The following is a 20,832-nucleotide window of genomic DNA, read 5'->3' as shown; positions in this document are numbered from 1 at the left end:
ACTGGCCTGGAGCCTGCTGAGTAAGCTAGACTGGCTAGCCTCAGCACCCCAGAGTCCTCCTGCCTCTGCCTCCCCAGCACTGGGATTTCAAGCATAAGCCACCACACCTGGCTTTTTATGTGGTTCTAAGGATCAAACTCGGGCCTCCTGCTTACACCACAAAGCACTTTACCTACAGCCATCCATCTCCTCAGGCCCTGGAGTCCTGTTTCTGAAAACATTTCAAATGGCTTGCTTGAATCAACATCCCAGAAGCAAGGAGAGGGCAGGTCCGTTTTCTGAAAACCAACTCTGGTGCCCTGCAGTGGCACCTGCAGGGACGGTCCCAGCATGAGGGGACAGGGCTCTGCGGGTGCTGACTAACTTAAGTGCCAATGATCCCAGAGCTATCAAGTGGTGGGGCAGGAACTACCTGATTCAGTGTCCCAGGCCAGCATCAGCCTGACTTTAGAACCTGTTAGGAAATCACTCTTGGGCTTCACACTAGACCCACTGAGGCAGGAGCTGTGGCGAGCCTAGTGTCCACTCAAGTTGGAGGGCAGCGCAGCCAAAGCCCTTCAGCAGATACGGCGCCTTCCCGACTTGTTGCAGATCAGACACTGCTCCTGACACCGCTCTGTCCTCAAGGTCCCCTCAGTGCCCCACGTCAAGACCTGGCCGTGAGCCAACACTGACTCCAGCAGTAGCTCCCTCTGAATGTGGCAGTGCCTCTCCCAGGGGTCAGCTGGTCCTCGAGAAGGCAGTTTGTGGGTCCAGAGATGCCTGTCCTGTGTCAGGTGCTGGGAGGCCTCTGCGAGGCGTAGAGTAAGGCTTAGCACTGTCTGACTACTGAGAAACACAGTCCTGGCTGCACCACAAATGAAAAACTAGGGGAAGAGGCGGGAAGCCCATGGGGAGGACCGAACCGACAGCATCCAGTTGGAGATGCTCAGATGTGGCAAGATCCAGAAGCCCCAGAACCCAGGAAAAAAATGCAAGTCCAGGATTCTGTGGGCCTCAAGCACCCACCCCACCTATAGCTCCCTACGGTGAAGTCTGGGGATGGCTGATCTGAATCCCTCACCACCGCCTCCCCCGCCACCTGCAAACTCCACATCTGTTGAATTACTACTGTGTATCATGCACCATTTTCAACTTTCGTAAGTTCGTTTTGTTTAAGTCTTATTAGCATGCAAAATAGATGGTCTTATCCCCATCTGATACGGGAAGAGAAAGACTCAGAGAGGGTCGCCATATTACCCAAAGCCACACAGCAGTTGACAATAAATAGTTCAGTTTCTGACCTACCCAACCAATCAGCACTCCCCCGAGCTCCTTTCCTTTCTGCCCCCTAGGCTCAGACTCTCCTGCTCTTGCAGGTCCTGAACTCAGGCTGAAAGCTGCCATCCATTTGCCTGCTTTGATCTCTTGGACCTCAGTCCTGACCCATCCTCTGCCCTGGCCTGTGAGCCACCTTCCCCCACACCCACTGTGGCACCCTGCTCTTGTCTAAACGCCCCTACCCCTAGCCAACAGCCATTCACTGATGGAACACACGCCCACAATAACACAGTATGTACTTAGAGAGGTGTCTCATTGTTCTCCCCACTGACTGGGCGCTTTTCTTGCCCCCATGAACCCCTGGGATAGGGTGGGAAGTGGAAGGCTCTGGTGACTGTGGTTGGATGTCCTCAGGAACAGAGACCCATCATTGCCTTAATCCAGGCTCCTGCTGTGGCAGGTGGGCTGTCCTTCTGCCCTGGTCTTTCCCATTGTGCCACCCTACCTTATGTTTCGTCTACTCAAGCTTTCAGGAGTCCTACAGGGTCTTCTGAGAAAGAGCCAGAGAGCGTCTGCATCTTGAAGGGGCTTCTGACCATCCAGGGAGCCTGATTACAATGCTTTCTGGTCTAATTACACAGAAACATGGACCTTTGGGTTAGCCCTATCCTAGACTTCAGGACCTACCCGCAGCCAGGAGCCAGACAAGCAGCTCCACACGGGGGAGGGAAGCCCATGTGGACCTGGGTCAAGGGCTCAGGCTGAACGGAGGCAAGGGAACATTGACCCTTCCCCAGGTAATAGTGCCCCCCACACCCTGGGCATGGGGCTTGGGTGGGCTGTCAGTCCACCTACTCCTTTGATGGGTGCTCTTGTGCAGTGGACAAGCTGCACCACAGGACCTGCCGGCCCTGACCTTATTTAAATTAGGCAAAGAATTAGAGAGAAGGTATCATCTTTCCCAGGGAAATTGCCTGGATGGGGAGAGATGCCCACCCCTCTTATGCAGAATGGAGATTTTGACAGAACCTACCCTGTTCTGGAATAAGGATAAGATGAACCCACCTGGGAGAAGCCCTTAGTGCCTGGCACATGCCAGCTGCCAATATTACTATTATTGTTCTTATTATGACTATTCACACTCATGCCTTCTTCCTGTGTACTGACTGGCCTGTCACTTCAGTGACCAGTCCCTCTTAGAGACCACACCTACGTCATCAAACAGTAACAATCACGGCTACCAGGGGGAGTGGAGGGAATCATATGGGAAAAGCCCTAAGACTGTTCCCTTCCTGACCTGCCCCCTCCACGCCTCTCCTTGGCCTTAGCCTCTAAAATTAGCACTTCATTTGTGAAGCCACCACAGCCCCAGAATCTATACATCTCCATCTAAATACGTTGCCTTCGGAGCAGCTGCAAAATGCCATTAATTTCGGGAAGTGCTTTGCGGATGGCATACATATTTAACAGCTGAAGCCCAGGGCATTAAAATGGTGCTCGCCTTAGTAATGCGTCTCCAGCCCAGCAACATTTCCTAGGGGGTAATTCTCAACTCCGAGACTACTTATTCATGGACTATTTCACAATTTATTACTGGAAATGTCCAGACAGCCAGTTCACCGGCTCCTCAGCTGCTAATCGATTGCTCAGTGAAGGTGCCCTCAATTTCATAACTTCACGCTCTCCTATTGCTCCGGGAGAAGAGCCGTGGGACCAGGGGTAATATTTCTCCTCAACAAGTCACCGAAAACAGGGGTCCAGAAAAATAACCTTTCCCCACTTTCTGTCACAAGGCTCTCCATCTGGGCTCGCTACAATCACTTAGCAATAGAGAAGCCAGGCCTAGAGCTAAGCTTCTCGTAGTTACAGGGCCAGAAGGTTGCAAGAGGAGGCAGAGAGGGGGCAACCCCCAGAGGAGAAGGGTTCGGGAATTAGCCACCCGATAGCTGGGCCCGAGTGCCCCGACTTAGGCCAGGTCTCCCCACGGTCATGCACACGTGCACATGTATGCACACTGGCAATATGGCCCATATGCTTCTGTGTGTTGCCTATCTGACCCTGCTTAGACACAGACCAAGAACCTAGACCTGATGGTTTGGCTGCTGCAGCAGAGAAAAGACCTGGCGTTCAGAGTCACGTTTCTCTAGTGGGAGGATCCAGACTGGCCCCTGGCCTGGCTTGGTCTTCCTGGCCCACATTCTGGCTTTGGCTTTCTCCTTCTCCGGCCCCTGGGTGCTGGGGCCCAGCTTGCCTGGCAGTTGAGTCTATATGGGTCACAATGTGCACACTGCACTGGTGTGTACCCAGAGGCCATTCGTGGCCCATCCCAAGAATTCACACCCACCCACATGCACCCCGATTACCACTCACATCTACAGCCGAAAGTACCTTGAACCTTCAAAAGCAGGGCCCCAGGAGCACACTGCGTGAGCTTTTTCGGTGTGAGCTGAGGTTTGGGTGCATGCATTTTTCATGAGACTGTGAAGCGCAGAGGCAGAAGAGAGGCTGGGCCTGCAGGGAGGGTGGTGGGGTAGGCTTCCAGCTTTGGAATGGGAATCTGCCCCGTGCTCTGAGGGGCCAGAGGGCACAGTCAGGAACCTGTCTGTCTGTCCGTTCAGGGCAAGGCACCCTGAGTACCTAACCCCGGAGGTTTAGAACAGTGAGAGCAGGAGATGGGGTTGGTGAGCCCACACAGGCTGCTGTGGCCTGCCACATCCCAGGAAGACAGGTGCCCTTCTCATCCAGGGTTCTCACCTCCAGGTCCCCGTCCCCTGGGGGCAGAACAGTTTGATGTTCTGATCCTGTGCCAGGGTACCTGCCTATCACTCAAAGTGTGGTTGCCTTGACAACGCCAAGGCAAGACAGGCAGGGGCCTGTGCTCTCAGCAGGAGGTGCTGGCCCTGCATATAGGCAAGCCAAGCAAGGGGCTAAGTTTTCAACCAGGACAGTTCAGCCAGCGCCAGGCTGAGTCACTCCCTGGGATGTATGTAGCTGTCCCAGGGAGAGGTAATTAGCCTGGTCCTAGGGCCAGGAGCTCAGACTGTGGCCAAAGGAGGGGAGGACACAGAGGCCGAGCTGGGGCGTCGTGTCTGAGAGGCTAGAGCTCTGAGAAGGTCCTGGGTGGAAGTGGTAAGTCTTAAAACTATACAGCAGAGTGTAAACCTGGAGCAGTGGGGGTGGGGTGGGGGATGGCCGGTAGGTCCAGGAGTGTAGACAGATTTCTAAACAGTCTTATTAATAGAAAGCACAGAGCCAGATATAGGGGTGAAAACCTGAGAGATCAGGGAAATAGGGAAACCTATTTCCTAACCTCCGCAGCTTCCAAAGTTGGCGAGGTGTGGTTAGCTGTGGCTTTCCCTATTTCCCTGATCTCTCAGGTTTTCACCCCTATATCTGGCTCCGTGTTTTCTATTAATAAGACCGTTTAGAAATTCGTCTACACAGGAGAGCTCACTGGGCTTGAAAAATGTTCCAGTGCCAACTGAAAGTTCATAACACAATGTGCCCTGCTGCCAGGAATCGCCGCTCTGACTGTGCTGCCTTTGGTGAAGTTCGGGGCTCGGTCTGTGGCCATACATGGTTTGTGTGTTGTAGTCAACCTGAGTTCACCGGGTCCTGGATCAACAGCAGTCATTACAATAACTGCACTCACCCCGCAATGGGTTTGTCAACGTCCACCCTCTCCACTCTAGGAAGTAGGTGTGATCACTTCCATGTCTTCCTTATCAGCTAGGCCACAGGCACAGAGCAAGAAAGCCGAGTCTCAGGCCCACATACTATGTCAACAGAGAAGCCAGGACTCAACCCCAAAGTCTCTGCTCTTAGCTATTGCTCATTCCCTGTTCCTACAGGTGCCCAAGAGCTGTTGGGCCATTTCTACCCAGCTGACTTGAGGCTGAGGGGCAGTGGGACAGATGGAACTGTGTCCAGGCTAGGAGCCAAGACTCAAGAGGGGCTTATCTCCCCCCCTGTCCTCCTGGGGTTCCTGGAAGCTAGCCAGTTCTGGAGATGGGACCTCTGGTGATGGAGTGAGCCCAGCAAGTTGAGGACCAATGCCTCTATGGTGAAGATTGACAGGTCAAGAGCATAGGTTGTTTGCCCGACTCAGCTCTTAAAAAAAAAAGAAAAGAGAAGAGAAGAAAAAGACCTTGTGCCTCTTCAGAATATGCTCTTTGTGTGTGGGGTGGGGTTGGGTGGGGTGGGGTGGGCAGCTATCCTGGAACTCACTATGTAGCCAGGGTGGTGGCCTTGAACTCACAGAGATACACCTGCCTCTGCCTCCTGAGTGCATTCACCACCAAGCCAGTTCCACACCCTTGAAACAGAGCGGCTGTCATTTCAGTGAAAAGTGACCCAGTGGCCTTCCAGGGTGGCTGAATTTTGCATCCTGTTGGGGAGTCCTTAGTGCATGCTCCCTTTGGAGTCTTGTTTGGTGGTGGCCTCCCCTCAGCTCCTGTAATCATCTCTCCTCCTCATCTCTTAAATCATATTTCTCTCACCTCGTTTTAATCTTGCCTTGCAAAAAGTGTTTTATTTATATCTCACATTTCATGCAATTCTGCTTTTAATCTTTTACCACCTTTTTATTATTTTATTTTTACCCTTTTATATTTTAGCGTTGTCACACTTTCATCCCTTTGCTTTCTGACAATTTTTTTGCTTGAACATTTTTTACCTTGTCTAGCCAGCACTGTAAATTATTTAATTTTTCTTAATATCTTCCCTTTTTATCTCTCTCCTTACCTTCATTATCCCCCCTCCACCTTTCTACTTAGCTCCCCTCTTTCTGCCCTTTATCTTTTCCTATTTTTATCCACATCCACATTCCTTTAATTGCTCATCAGTCTCCCGTAAGTCCCTGGGTGCTTTTTGTTTATTTTTATCATTTATCTTTTACGTTAGTTTTTCTCCTGTTCCTGTTGAGCTCTTTTTGACTTACAGCTTTAGTATTTGTCTCCTTAATAAAAAGTGGATCCCTAAAGACTAGAAGGTTATATGATTATTTGGAAGACCCCCGGGGTTCTCATTGCCCCGCCCCCTAAAGGCAGGATGACCCCTCCCTGGCTCTCTTCCTGTGTGGCTCTGTCAGCGGCCTGTCCACAACACTCATTCAATCTCTATGGGCTTTAATGGGATTTCTCAGCGACCATGACCCTGGGGGCTGCAGATGAGACCAATTGTTTAAAATTCCCCTCAACATGTATAGTACTGCAGAGTCTTTGAGATTCCTGGGAGAATGGGGGTATTTTATAATTGCTTCACTGTTTCATGGTGCCCACCACCCAACTACTGAATCTATGCCTGGTGGGCACCATGACAGTAGAGGGGAGGCTGATCTAGTTTGGCCTGGCTGAACTGCCTCAGGAGGGGACGTAGGGAAAGCCACCTCCATCCAAACACCATGGGAAGCTCCCAATGGTTGGTTCCAGGCCTCATCCATGGAAGGCTTCCTTAATCCTAATGCAGCAACATCGCTTTTGTGTAGAGGAACAAGCCCAGGTATCCAGGTATGGGTCTTACAGATTTAGTTGCTATATTCTAAAAGGTTGACTTGGGCCAGAACTGTTCTCAAAGGGGTCAGCTTCTGCTTGGCTGTGGTAAGGCTCCTTTCTCCAAGGGTAGCCCTGGGGGAAGTAGGGAATTGTCCCTAAGAGCAGTGTTGTGACATGGTAGTCTCCCAGGAGGCGGGTGCACACGAAGAATGGGTACAGCATGTCAGTAAGGGGAGGGCAGTGGCTGCAGGCTGCAAGGTGCAGGGAGCCTGGGAGAGTCCATGAGCCGCTCCCTGGTTGGAGTCGTCGGGAGAACAAGGGCAGGAGGAGAATGGACGGCGTGGAGAACCCTGGCTAAACGGCCTCAGCTGGGGAGGCAGGCGGGAGCTGCCCACATCTAAGTACCCCGGAAAGATGAGACTCACTGTCTCATCACAAAAAGAAGATGGGATGTGGCTCTATCCAAGGGGAGGGCTTGCAGCTTCCGGCTCTCGAGATTAATAAGCCGTGTGCACTGTGGCATGTGTACCGTCTCCTGGGGCTCTCTGGTGTGGCCACAGCACCCGACTCAGCTGGAGGGGCTCACGCGAAGGGAGGGCCTTGGCCCAGGGACTTGAGATGGAAGGGCAGTCCCCTAGCTGTGACGAGCAGTCACTCTTCTGTGGTCCTACTGAGAATGCAGGGACTCTGATGTGCAGGTAGGTGAGATGGCAAACACGGTTTCTCCTCGGGGACGGGGAGAGGTCCCGGGTTCCAACCTCCCTCTAGGAGCTTCCTGAACCTTCCTGGAAATTTCTACTTTCTTGTGATCCACTTTGCTACTTTCTCCTGGGAGCCTCCTAAGGGGTACCCAAGATGTGACAGGTGGGGGATGGAGGGGTCTCTTAGGTCAGATGGCCAGGCCAGGCCACGTCGAGGTCAGACAGCCTTTCCAGCAGGGTCTGAGGCTCTTACCAGCACAGTGGTGACAATGAGCGACCTGTTGGTCAGAGAGTCGGTGACATTAGGACCCCGGCCTTTGGCAACCTCAGTGATGTTGAGACCGTCAGCTGGACTCCACACCCCAACCTGGATGGACAGACAAAAAAAAAAAAAAAACAGGTACTGAGTCCTTCCTTTCTCCACACCAACAAGGCCATCACTGTTGTCGCCGTAAGGATGTGTTTTGAGTGAACGATTCTGATGACAACCCGCTGCCCTCCCTCCGAGGACACTTCAAGGTGTGAATCTTTCCTTTTCCTCTTGCTGATAAAGGCTCAGCTGAAGGAGAAATGCAGAGGAGCTGCAGGGAGCTGGGAGACAGAGTGGATACCCAGCAGGGACAGAAGGGCCACGGGGTCCCAGGCTAGGCCAGGGCCTCCTCCTGACAAGACACTGGGCACACAGCTGCTTACTCAATGGGTCCCTTCCAGGCCAGACACCTGCAAAGGCCCGCTCACCCTGGAAGGCAGGCGATGCCCCCATTGGGAAGAGGGGAGAAGTGCTCCACGTGTGTGGATTTAGAGAAGGGGGAGCTTTGGGTGAACAGGCAGCAGGCCAGCCTGGGAAGCTGTTTAGGGTGATAACGGCAGTCCTGTGAGCTGCACTAAGGTCAGAGGCAGTTGGCTTTGCGGTTTCCCCTCTATAGTGGGCGTATACCCTGGCCGCCATGGGAAACTCCTCACAGCATCCTTACCAATATCAAGTCAGAGGCTAAAGTCAAGGAAGAAGAGGTAGGTTTAAAAGTCATCCCAGGGCGATGAGATGGCTCAGCAGGTAAAGGCCCATGCTACCAAGTCTGATGACCTGAGTACGATCCCTAGGACCTACGTGGTAGGAGGACAGAAGTGACTCCTGAAAGTTGTCCTCTGGTCCTCACAGGTATACAGTGGCATGGTTCCATACATGCACACATGATGAATAAATAAATGCAATAAATTTTGTATAAGTCATTCTAAAGCCCCGGGGCCTCTTGCAGGTGCATTCTGAGCGAACCGCCCAGCTGGGCCTCATCTTGGCTCTTCTCTCAGGGAAGGCATCAGCACGCCCACTCTGTCCTTGGCCCAGTTGGGGGTACTCAGAAAACCTAATCAATTAAACAGAGAGGCCAAGAGCAAACATCCCACTCAGAGAGCTGTGCGCAACTGATAGCAGGAAGATACGTAATTATGCTTGGGTAATTCTGCCTTAATCCTCCCAAAGCCACCGGCTGGAGCTAGCTGGATCAGCTCTGACCCAGCTTAGCAAACAGAACAAGGCAATGAGAGGCCGTGGCTGTGGTGGGGGGTTCAGCGTGCTCTCTGCCTGTGTGGACCACTGAGGCCACGAGGAGAGGAGACGGGCAGATGGGACTGGAGAGGCTCTTCTTTCAAGTGGGCCAAGCTCAGTGCGGGGATGCTGAGCAGAGGGCTGGGTGCTGAGCAAGAGGGCTAGGTGCAGGAGGCACTCAGCAAACATCTGTCCAGAGGTGTGTGAACAGCAGGGAGCTTCAGGCCGGCAAGCTCTTCTAAGCCCTGATAGATGCCCGGCATGATGGGAATGGAAGAACGGGAGTGAAGAGGCTGTCTGCTCACAGGCCCAGGTGGCCATGACCGGGAGCCTCTGGTGGGCACCCTGCAGGCCAACCTCCATCCAGGGATAATAGAGTTTTCCTTGAGTATTAGCTACGGTCAATTTGTACCAGCTGCCTGGAGGGCTGCTGGGAGATAGATGCTGCAGGGTGGGCTCAGATGAAAGAGTGCTCCAGTGATCAATTACTGATGCCTGCCACGGGCACAGGAGCGGAAAGCAAAGGCATGTGTGTCATCTATCTACTATCCCTAGAATTTGACGTTGTCCCTAGAGATGAGTGGCTGAGAGGGCAAAACTAGCAGGACAGCCACCTGTGAGCACCATGTCAGCTGCGCCACCACCCAGGACGGGGGCTGCTCTCCATCACTGGGGAACTTAAACAAAGACTGACGGAACTCGTGGAGTGTGCCTGGGGCTGGAAGAGTGGCCTCGGTGATCTTAGAAATGGAGGTCTCAGCCCCTGTCCTTGGGAATTAATGCTACCCATGGCATGAAGTAGTTGTGGATGAATCATGAGGATTCCTGGCCACCCCTCTCTATACAGTGAATGGGAGGACACAGGAGAGAATCCGGGAGCCATGGCAATGGGTATATGGAGGCCAGTACTTGAGGCCAAGCAGAGCCAGGTCTGTGCCTGGGAGAACAGATGTCACTTTCACAGCAAGGGCACCAGGGTGGGATCACACTCAGAAGTGATGGAGGACCGGAACATGAGTCAACTGCGGGGCATTTCAGGGAGCAGCAGAGACTGGGCTGGGTGGGGAGGCCAGCTGAGGAAACTCTCAGTCTCAAAGGCCCCAATGAAGCGCTGCAGCATACTGACTTGGAACTGGGGAGCCATGGGCAGGGCAGAGCTGGGCTTGGTGACGCTCCGTCGGTATGTACATTCAGGATGGATGAGGGAGGCGGAAAGCAGGGAAGAGCGTTAGAAGAGGCCTCAGTAGAGACTGAACCGTGCACACAGGGAGGGAGGATAGGAGTCTACCCTGAAGGACCCTCTAGTCTCCTGGTCACTGCTCTCCGTATCTTATACATGCTGTATCTCAGAGCTGGAGGGGAACTCAGACGGCTCCCAGGGACCAGATGCAGTGGGATGGGTGTGGCTGAGCTGCTGGCTCCTCCAGATGCTGAAAACTGGGGCCTCAGGTTAAAGGCCCTTCTTGGCACAGCAGCCTGACTTTAATAGCACACGCTGAAGGTTCCTGGAGACCAGAGACGGCCTCATTAGAACATTTCCATGTTGGCCAGAGGAGAGGCCCTACGTCTAGATAGGACTGCCTTCTTGGACCAAATGTTGGAGTCAGTGGTCTGAGAAGCTGGAATGGTCGGGGAGCCCAGAGCCCCAAAACTTAAAAATCTCTTTGGGGTAAGGATTTTTTTTTAGTCTCCCAGACAAGCAATCTCTCCATATTTGCTTGAAAGTCTCCAGGGACCATGAGTTTACTACCCCAAGTCAGGCAATCTGTGGAGGCTAGAAAGTTTAACTTAAGAACACATATGTCCTTATCCCTGAGCCAGCCCTGCAGGATCTTAGAGACAGTCGGTTTGTGCCACATGCCTTTGATTGTGTTTCCCTGACTGGCCTAGCTCACGAGTGATGGCGTAGGCGTCTGTTCTAGCTAGGCCACTCAACCTGGCACCTTCAGGTGTAACAGGACCCTAGGGTCTCCTAGAGCCCACAGCTCTGCAGAGGGCATGCTGGGTCGGTTCCGTCTCCAGGGGATGCCTGCAGTGGACCTTCCCTTCTGCCTGGAGCTTGTGGAAGGCACTTCCAATATCCCCGGTCCTCTGCGGAGCCTTCTCCGGAGCCTACGCACCTTCTCCAGGCCATCTTCCTTCAGGCTGATGATGTCCAGATCAAAATCAGTCCGCAAACCACTGGTTTTGTTGAAAACAATCCGTCCAGTTAATCCTTCCCATTGAGCCTGCGGAGTGGAGAGGGCAGAGCGGCAATTCCTCGGGCTCATAAATCATCATTCGGTACAACTGTACAATGCTTCATTTTAATTACTCCTTGCACTGATACTGTTCCCCCAAGACCATGATTAATTAATAATCACCTCCATCATTGCTCGGGCTGTGGTGCGAGCCAGCGATTTCCATAAATTCTATTACGCTCTTTAGCCAGCTCTACATCTGCACCTTCTCGTGTACAACATCGATCTCGGATGCGCTCAAACGAGCCCCCGCCTCGAAGCCCTGGGAAGGGGGAGCCTGTGTCAGATCCCTGGAGAGGGCCAGGGAGGCAGGTGAGCAGAGTGGGAGCACATGAGACCCACAAAGAGATAGAAATGCCTACAGGCCCAGTAGGCTCTGTTTACAGAGCCATATCCTTGGAGCATTACCCCCTCAGAGGGAGAGAGCGGCCCAAAGTCCCTCAACCTGCTGCTGCAGCTCCACGCCACAGCTGAGAACTCTGGGGTCCAAACGCTGCGTTCAACTCCACTGGCTCTGTGACCTAGAGTACTCTCTGCCTCAGTTTCCTCGGCTATAAAATGGAACTAGTCAAGGTATCCATATTTCCAAAATGTGAGGGTAAAATAAGCCAGGGAAAACAGAGAGAAGAGCCTGGGCTAATGCAGGCCCTGGATAAACGGCAATTTCTGTCATTCTGTTGTCATTAACACAGACAGAGGCAGCTATGACTTAATGCAGACTATCTTTTTTTTTTTTTTCGAGACAGGGTTTCTCTGTGTAGTTTTGGTGCCTGTCTTGGATCTCACTCTGTAGACCAGGCTGGCCTCGAACTCACAGAGATCTGCCTGCCTCTGACTCCCGAGTGCTAGATGGTGCACCACCACCACCACCCGGCTACAGACTATTTTCTAGGCCAGGGTGGGCCAGTCTGGCCATGGCCTGTGCTTGGATGAGTCCACAGCCATTCCTACCCATCTATTGTGGAGTCCTGCTACCTTCCGATTTGCCAGTGTTAAATATTATAGACTGTCTTTTTTCTGGGGGTCCAGAGTAGTCATTCTTTGTGCACACTAGGGTGTGTGGTCTGCCTTTACTGTGGGTTTGTACATGTGTGCCTGTAGAAATGTGTGCATGTGTATGCAGATGTGTGAGGTCAATGTTGGATGTTCCCCTCAGTCACTCTCCATCTTATTTAAAATAAAAGTAGCGATAGTAATATAAACATGTGTATTGCATATACATGTGTGGGTGCCTATGGCCATGCGGAGACGAGAGTTCTCTTCCTCTATTGCTCTCCACCATATTCTCTTCGGACAGGGTTTCTCACTGAACCTGAAGCTTGCCTTCTTGTCTAGGGTAGCTGATGAACAAGCTCCTGGGAACTACCTGTCTGCTCCTCAACGCCTGAGCTACAGACAAGTGCAGCCACACCTAGCTTTTATGTGAGTGCTGGATTTGAACTCAGGTCCTTAGCATTGCACAGAAAGAGCTCTTACCTGCCACCTCTCCAGCCCTTCCATCTTATATTTTCAAGAGAGTACCTCGCACTGAATCTGGAGCTCACTGATTGAGCTAGGATGGCAGGCTGGGGAGTTCTACGGACCCATCTGCCTGCCTTCCCAGCACTGGTGTTACAGAGCTACACTGCTCCCAGCTTTATATGTGGGTGCTGGGGACTCGAACTTCGATTCTTATGCTTGAGTAGTGGGCCCATCACTAGTGGAGTCATGGTGCTAGCCAGAGAGGTGATTCCGTAAGACACGACCCCACAGGTGATGTCACTCAACTTCCCCAGCAGCCTTGAGGGCTGACCCAGTGAGGATCATGATTCCATGTTACAGATGGGGAAACAGGCCTGGAGGGAGAGGGTTTTGGGAGCCCCAAAGCTTCCCCTACACAATAGGCAGAGCCAAGCTAGACCCCTGGTCCCAGGGCCTCACCACTTGGTTTGGGCCCTTTCCCTCTTCTTTCTCCTTGGGGCTGATGCTGGTGGGTATTTTGCAGTTAGATTTCTGTATCTGGGAGAAGATGACCCATCATCCATCCTGGGGTCCTGGGAAATAGGAGGGAAACAGCCATTGGGGGTCCCCAGCCAGGTTAGTGAGTGGAGGGGGATGAATGAGGTATCCAGAGGAGAGGTATGGACCGCAGGAGGGCTAATTCTGGTTTGGGCATAACAGGTTCCTCCTCACCCTATATTGTGAGCAAGGCTCCTGGCCTCTCCCTGGAATGAGCATCAGCACCCATCACATGGTCACTACATCTCAAATTCCTGGTCCCCAGAAGCTTGTCTTTGGATCCCATCTAAAGATCTGGAGGGTCTCCCTGCTCCTGGGCAGCTCGGAGTCCCTGTAGACTTTCACAGATAATGGTAGATGATAGCTGGGTGAGAGGCAGGAGGATTGTAATTCTAGGCAGTCTGGGCTGCTTACTGAGGTTCTGTCTCAAGCCCTCCTTTGCTCCGCCCCCCCTCCCCCCAAAAAAGTAGATAAACAAAAGGTGTCCTAACTCAGAGGCAACATTCTGGAGCCCCGGAAGGCCAGAGAACACAAGAGACTCAGTCTATCTAACAACCCACTGGTGTGCAGGCCCTTAATGAGGCGGGTAAAGTGCCCAGTACCATGCCTGTGTGTATAATCACGATGAGTATTATGGATTATCATGTTTCCTTTGTAGGTTCTGGAGCCCCAGGGGCTCCTGGAAATGGAGGTGGTCCTCAATGGAGGAAGAGAAGGACTTTGGACAAGGCCAGGCTCAAGGAGGAAACTTACAGCCGAGAGTTACAATTCCACCCTTTGGGAGCCCACTGAACTTCCATTGTGACCCTGCGAAGTGGGACTCATCATTGTCTCCATTTCCCAGATGTGAATACTGAGGTTCAAAGATGGACTGAGGTACTGAGGAGATAGTTCAGTTAGTTAAAATGCCTGTCACGGAGGCATGAGGTCCTGAGTTGGATCCCTGGTGCTCACATTAAAATGTCAGGTGTGGCTGCAGGCATCAGGGTGTAGGTGGGGTGGGGGTGAGTGGATTCTCTCACTCTAACACACCTAATTGGTGAATGCCAGGTTCAGTGAGAGAGCCAGGTTCCAAAAAACTAAGGCAGAGAGATATAATGGAAGATATCTCTGGTCTCCACATGAATGTACACCTGCAGACACACACACACACACACACACACACACACACACACACACACACACACACACACGGAGCCAAGGGGACAGAGATTAAAAGCCACATCAGAGAAGGTGAACGGCTCTGTTTATGACTTCACAGGGAGGCCCGCTTCCCTCAGGCTGGCTCCCCCACCCCTCTGGCTTCCATCTCTCTGCTGCAGCCCACACCCTCTGGCTATCTGCGGGCCCCCAGGGAAATCTCAGCAGGTGTCTTCTGCTGCCTTGCTCCTACAGAGGAGGCCTTCCTCCCTGTCAGTGCCAGAGGAATTAAATGCCAGCAGGTGCGGCCTGTATGTGGGCGGGTGGGCAGGGGCAGGGCAGGGAGCCACGGGCAGCTCCTCCCCGTGACATTTCCCAGCCCACCCGCCCCCTCTAGCCGCAGCTCAGGACTCGCTAAATGAAAGATGCTTCACACGCTCTGAACCCCGGCCTGGTATTTCCCAGCTCCTCTCGGAAATGCCAAGTCTTTAAAATGATTTACTGTCACGCAGTCAGACGGAGATGGGCAACTTGGAAACAGACAAAGGGACTCTGCAGGGTACCTGGGTTCTCCAAGTGGCCAGTTATGGACCATGAGCATTTTGTAGCTACTCCTGCCTGGCCCCCATGGCCCTAAGAACAGAAGGAGTTCTGCAAGGGATGGAGAGTGTCCTTTCCAGTATGGGTAGGAGAGTTCCAGGAGTGGGAATGGGACTTCTCTTTCTAGGCTGGGCAGTGGGCCATCTACTCCTCTCGGGCATTCATGGCTGGGCCTCATGCTTTCCAAGGGGTAAGGGGTGAAGATGTAGGGTCCTTGAAGTAGGGTGGGCTGCAGGCCCTATGGCTGGAACCCACTACCCAAAAGGAAGTTAGAGTAACTCCAGATGATGGTGACTAAAAAATCAGGGTTGTCACACCTGCTGTGCCGGGGGTGGGGGGGTGGGGGGGTGGGAACAGCTCTGAGACCAACCCTCAGCCAATGGCTGTCATAGATGAAAGAACTCCAAGATGGCTTGCTTCTATTCTAGTCTCTGAAAACACACACACACACACACACACACACACACACACACACACACACACACACACGTATGCACGCACAGAACAGAGAGAGAGTCTGGACCTTCCTAGAGGGCTTCACCTGAGCCCCTTGGTGTTGATCATGGTCTACTTACCACTCACTTTAGCCCAGGACAGCCCTGCCTAGACCTCGTCCTTTATAGCCTTTTCCTCTTGCTAGTAACTGAGAGCAGATGCTGGTCTGACCCCGGGTTTTACTCTGTCTTCCACAACTCTGAACTGAGGATCAGAGAGGCGGTCATCTCACCAAGCCACTTAGCCAGGGGCAACGCACTGGCAAGTGAGGCCCGGACTGAGTGAGTTTGTCTGTAGATGGGAGCCATAAACCCTGCATCCAGAGTGACAGCAGCGAGGACAGTGACAGAGAGAGAATCCTTTGACCACCCGGGCTTCTCAATCCCCTTTGAGACTGGGGAAACTGAGGCTCAGAGAGGTGACCTGCCCAAGTGTGTACGTAACAGAAACCACTTCTCTGGCTCCCACACCTGAGCACTCCAGCTCTCTGCTGCAGGGGGCATCCCCGGAAGGGCCTGGACTCACCTCCTTGATGAAGTTCATGAAGCGGCCACCAAAGCGCCAGGCCTTGTGCCGATGGCATTGCAGGGAGTTCACGGTCATCTGCGGCGCTCGCTGGTAGCACACAGACACGATGTGGACGGCATCGTAGAGCAGGGCTGCGTCAGTCTGCAGAGGGCACAGGCCTGCCTGAGGGCTGCGGCTGTGGCATCCCCAGCTCCTGCCCCACCTGCCCCACTCCCACTACAAGCTCATGGTGTCCTGAGGAGGGAACAGGCCCTTAGGCCCAGAGAGAGCCCTGTCCTTTTACCTGAAGAGAGGCCAGCCTCGGTGTGGCCCTATGAGTCTACGGATACGCCAGTGCTACCATCTTTTCTGTAGCTCAGGGTCTCTCTTTCCGGACCTCCCGCCCAACCCATTGCCTAATCTCACCCACTTTTTACTCCTTTCTTGCCTCCTTAGCCTCATACCTGCCAGTCACAGCTTGTCCCCATGGTCTTTAGTTTTTTGTTTTTGTGTTTTTTAATGTAATCCATTTTTAACCATCCTATGGCTCCACCAGAGGCGGCCCTTAGGGTGGGACTGTTGTCCCTAGGGCTCTGGCTGATATATGGCAGATCTTACCAAATGAAGTGTTGTATGAGGAGATGGAGGGAAGGAAGGAGAAAAGGAAGAAAGGAAGAGGGACAAGAAAGAAGGAAGGAAGGATGGAGGGAGGGGAGCCCCTGAGGACTATCTATCCATCTGCCCACTGTACCATCATCACTCCATCCAACAGGCCGGACTCCGCCCGGGGAGCTGCCTGGAGCCGCTCCATGGACCACTTCTCCACAATGGCTGAGACATGGGGGTTGTCCACGTTGAGTATGCGGAACCCGGTCAGGTTCACCCCCGAGTAGCGGTAGGGTTCCAGGTCTAGTGCGTAGAGATCCTAAAGAAAGAGGGCTTGATGTGGTTAAGGGCTGGTCCAGTTTGCCTCCCTCACCCTCCAGACCTGGGCACCCCTGGGCCTGAGCTGTGGCTCCCTGCAGAGCCCTGTGCATGAAAGGTGCCTGGAGTGCCCACAGGAGGACGGAATGCAGAGTCCACCAATTGGATCTCCTGATACTGACTTCACATGCTGACCATGGAGGCCATCATCCTGTTTCTTCATCTGTAAAATGGGGATTTCTCCCCTTTACAGAACCCAGAAGACCCCTCTCACTTTGGGAGGACAAAGGGTACTGGGCCTGGGCATCTCCAAGTGATATTGAAGGAGGTAGAAAAGCCAGAGTACCTTTTTCCCCCTTCACAGAGAGGGCCAAATGAGGACCAAAGAAATCCATTACCTCCTCCCCTTACTCTTCTGGAAGTCACAGGCAGGGCCTTTTTACCCTGCCTCCTAGGAACATCTGTCTAGAGGACTCTCCATGGTCAGGTCCCACGCTGCCTGGTAGATGGGCAAGCCTTGGCGGACAGCCCAGGAGAACAGGGTCTTAAAGTCCACCCAGCCCCCTCTCTTGCAGCCCCAGATCAGATCAATGGGCTGGTGAGGCGAGGAGTCAAGAGGAGAAGCAGTGGGTGGACATGGCCAGCTGTCCCTCAGCAGAGAAGACAGCGTGTGGAGGGGCAGTTAGCCTTCACAGGAGCCAAGCAGAGCACCACAGGCTCAAAATGCCTCCAAACTCAAGGAGCCACAAGAGGAGCGTCATGTGCTCTCAATAGGCTGGATGGCTGCTGACAGCCTAACCCGCTGGGTTAGGAACTGCTGTTAACGCTGGGTAAAGCCCAAGCTTCTGCTTAACATGAGATTTGTGTCTGGCACAAAAGGTCATCCCTAAGGCGGCGGTTTTATTGCTTTGCAGGAGATTAATCTATTTTGTGTGTAACTGTTCTACTCTATATCCCTTCCCCCCTTAAAACCCTGCTACTCACCCTGTTCCTCAAATGCTCTGCTTTACCAACGGACTGTTCCCTCCAGACTTAGAAACGTGTCCAAATCTACACTTACTTCAGACTGATGTTTTGATTTTCAAAAATTAATATCTTGGACAACGTAGACTGGTTGCCAGCTGGGACTGGGGAAATCAGGTCCCTTGTCCATACTTTCCCACTTCCCTTCACGGAGCTGCCTTCCATCTTGAACCTGAAGCCCACCCCTACCTCTACCCTTAGCCTAGTGCCAACCTCAGATAATCAAAAGGGACACAGGCTGGAGCCCATAGAGCAGATCTCACACAACGCTTGGGTGTCCTGTGGTCTCCGAGACGCTCCTTCTTGGTGCTAAACTCCTGGTCTGCATTCCCAGATGGACCCTTTCTCGAAGGCACTGTGTGCATTCATGTCCCCTTTGCAGAGAAGAGGAGGGCTTCGAGCCCAGGCAAGAAAGTCTCATCTTAAACCACTCAAACAAATACAACAAACAAATACCTTCCAAGTCTGTGCATGTATGAATTCAACCAACTGTGTATGCATGCATGTATGTGTGTATATATAATTTAATTGCCCTTCTATATTGAACATGCAGACTTTCTTTCTCTCCCCAATTCCCTAACAATGCCATGGATTACACAGCATTTTCATTGTATTGAGCACTGTAAGTTATCTAGAGTTGACTTAAGGGAGATAAGAGCATGTATTAATAATATGTAAATACGATGCAATTGTATACAAGAGACTTGAGCATTGTGCTGGCTAGTTTTATGTCAACTTGACACAAGCTAGAATCATCTGAGAAGAAAGAACCATAATTGAGAAAATGCTCCCATAAGATTGGCCTGTAAGCAACTCTACGGGGTATTGTGGGGATTAATGATTGATGTGGGAGGGCCCAGCCCACAGTGGGTGTGGCCACCCTTTGGCAGGTGTTCCTGGGTTCTACAAGAAAGCAGGCTGAGCAAGTCATAAGAGAACTAGCCAGTAAGCAGCACTCCTTTATCCCCTCTGTATCAGCTCCTGCCTCCAGGAGGTTCCTGCCCTGCTTGAGTTCTTGCCCTGACTTCTTTCCATGATGGACTGGATGTGGAAGTAGAAGTGAAAACAAGCCCTTTCCTCCCAAAGCTGCTTTGGTCAGGGTGTTTCATCACAGTAACAGATCCATAGTCAGGGGAACAGATGGAAAAGCAGTTGACACCACAAAGATGGGAGTGTTTTTCAACAATTGTTCACACCATGGTAGACCTGGAAGCAGAAAGGATGGCAGGAACCAAGGGCTGGGTATAACCTTGAAGTACCTATGTCTAGCAGCTGGCCCTACCTCCTAAAAAGGGTCTTACAGCCTCCAAAAAATACTGTCTTCAGCTATGGAACAAGTATCCAAAGCCCGGGCTGAGCTAGTCAGGGAACATTCTAGATTGAATTCATAACAGGTTCTAACGAGTGGTAAGACTGGAGTCACTTCCCCTCATATCATTCTCTGGTCTGGCCTTTCCTACAGAGTTTCCGAGGGGCTAGTGACGCTGAGCACCCCCATCTCTGTGACATGAGGGCAGTGACAGTGAGAAGCTGGTGAAGAGGCCTCTTTGTCCAGCTCCTGCTACTGTTTTTTTTGTTCAAACTGCCCTGGGCCAAGACCCTAAGTGCTCAACACGGTGAACTGTGGGCAACTTTGCAGCTTGGCAAAAAGTTGCATTTCCGATGCCAAATGTTGACACACTGAATTCAGTGTCGACTGGGGACCTTTTAGAAACATTCAGCATAACATAATAGACTAATTCATTAGCACCCCATGGGTCTGAATGGGAAGAAGCCGATGCTCGGAAAACATGGCCTCAAGGAACGACAGATGAAAATATCTTTCCCATGATGTAACTGTTATTGCCGGGAAGTGGCATTAATTGTGATTGCTTATCTATTAATTTATTATAATTCTTTTTTTTTTCACCTCCAGGCTCTTACCTACACATGACATGCACCAGGGGCTCAGCTGGGGCTGATTAGCACAGGGTTATCTGGGAATGGCTCAAAGCTGGCTGATACCGATAATGGCAGCTGGGGTAATTAAAATGTCTTCTGCATGGGAGAAGCGACTTTGGAGACATTTTTTGAGGGGAAGGGTTGATGATGTGCATTTCCTAAGATAAATGCCAAATACCATTCCCCTTCCCAATATAGCCACCACTGACCAATGGGCATGAAAAGGGAGAGTCACGAGGTAGAGCTCCGAGCCAACGGGGCTGGAAGGAAGATCCTGAAGCTGGCAACAGGCTGTGACCAGCGAAGAGGACTGAGGGGAACACAGAGGATGCCGTGACACGTGGGGGCTATTGGGATTGCCGATACACACTCCACCATAAAGCTGTCTGCATTATGGAGGCCACATCTTGCTGGAGGAGCCTGGTCCCCTATGCCTCAGAAAGGGGACGGAGGGAGAACAGTGCCCTGAGGCAGCCATGGGCAAGAGCCCGAGTGAGAGCCTAAGCCAGGATCATTGATCTGTCGTGAGACTCTGGGAGAGTCATGCGATCTCTCTTGGTGTGGAGTAGAAAGCACACTCTCCCGTTGTGGCCTCGAAGGGAAAATTAGAGGATGTAGGCAAAGGACATAAGTGTGGGCGCCGCTGGGAATTCACGAAGGCTCTGTTTACCCCATTAGTGTCAATCACCATGCTGGACCATTATGGCCAGGCATCATGAAGAGTCTACCTGCTGGAGGAGGCTGGGGGCCCTGTAGTGGCAGTTGGCGGCAGAGGGTTTGGCAGCTGGAAAGCTTGTGTGGGAAATCCCTGTTGTCTGTTTGTTGCTGAATCACCTCTCTGAGCCTCAGTTTCCATTTCTGGGGGGAAACGGGAGAGTCACAGCTCCCATGGACGTTCATTTTGAGGGATGAGGACACACAGGACGCAAAAGCAGGAGGTGCTTAATGAGTTTATTTGACACTTA

General features: G+C 52.2%; 1 protein-coding gene across 2 annotated transcripts in view; it reads right to left on the bottom strand.

Moving 5' to 3' along the window:
* The window catches only part of Grik3 (glutamate ionotropic receptor kainate type subunit 3), a 218,546-nt gene that overhangs the window by 36,758 nt on the left and 160,956 nt on the right, over positions 1 to 20,832 (bottom strand). For both annotated transcript variants that reach the window (XM_059256111.1, XM_059256112.1), the window contains exons 6-9: positions 16,731 to 16,904; positions 15,998 to 16,141; positions 11,120 to 11,227; positions 7,707 to 7,820 (exon numbers count right to left, since the gene is read on the bottom strand). In XM_059256111.1, the coding sequence (XP_059112094.1) occupies positions 7,707 to 7,820; positions 11,120 to 11,227; positions 15,998 to 16,141; positions 16,731 to 16,904 (540 nt within the window). The remainder of the gene's footprint in view (positions 1 to 7,706; positions 7,821 to 11,119; positions 11,228 to 15,997; positions 16,142 to 16,730; positions 16,905 to 20,832) is intronic.

The sequence above is a fragment of the Peromyscus eremicus genome, chromosome 2, assembly GCF_949786415.1.
Source record: "Peromyscus eremicus chromosome 2, PerEre_H2_v1, whole genome shotgun sequence".
NCBI classification, from domain to species: domain Eukaryota; kingdom Metazoa; phylum Chordata; class Mammalia; order Rodentia; family Cricetidae; genus Peromyscus; species Peromyscus eremicus.
The sequence above is the reverse complement of the archived record's forward strand: the minus strand, read 5'-3'. Positions and strand labels throughout refer to the sequence as shown.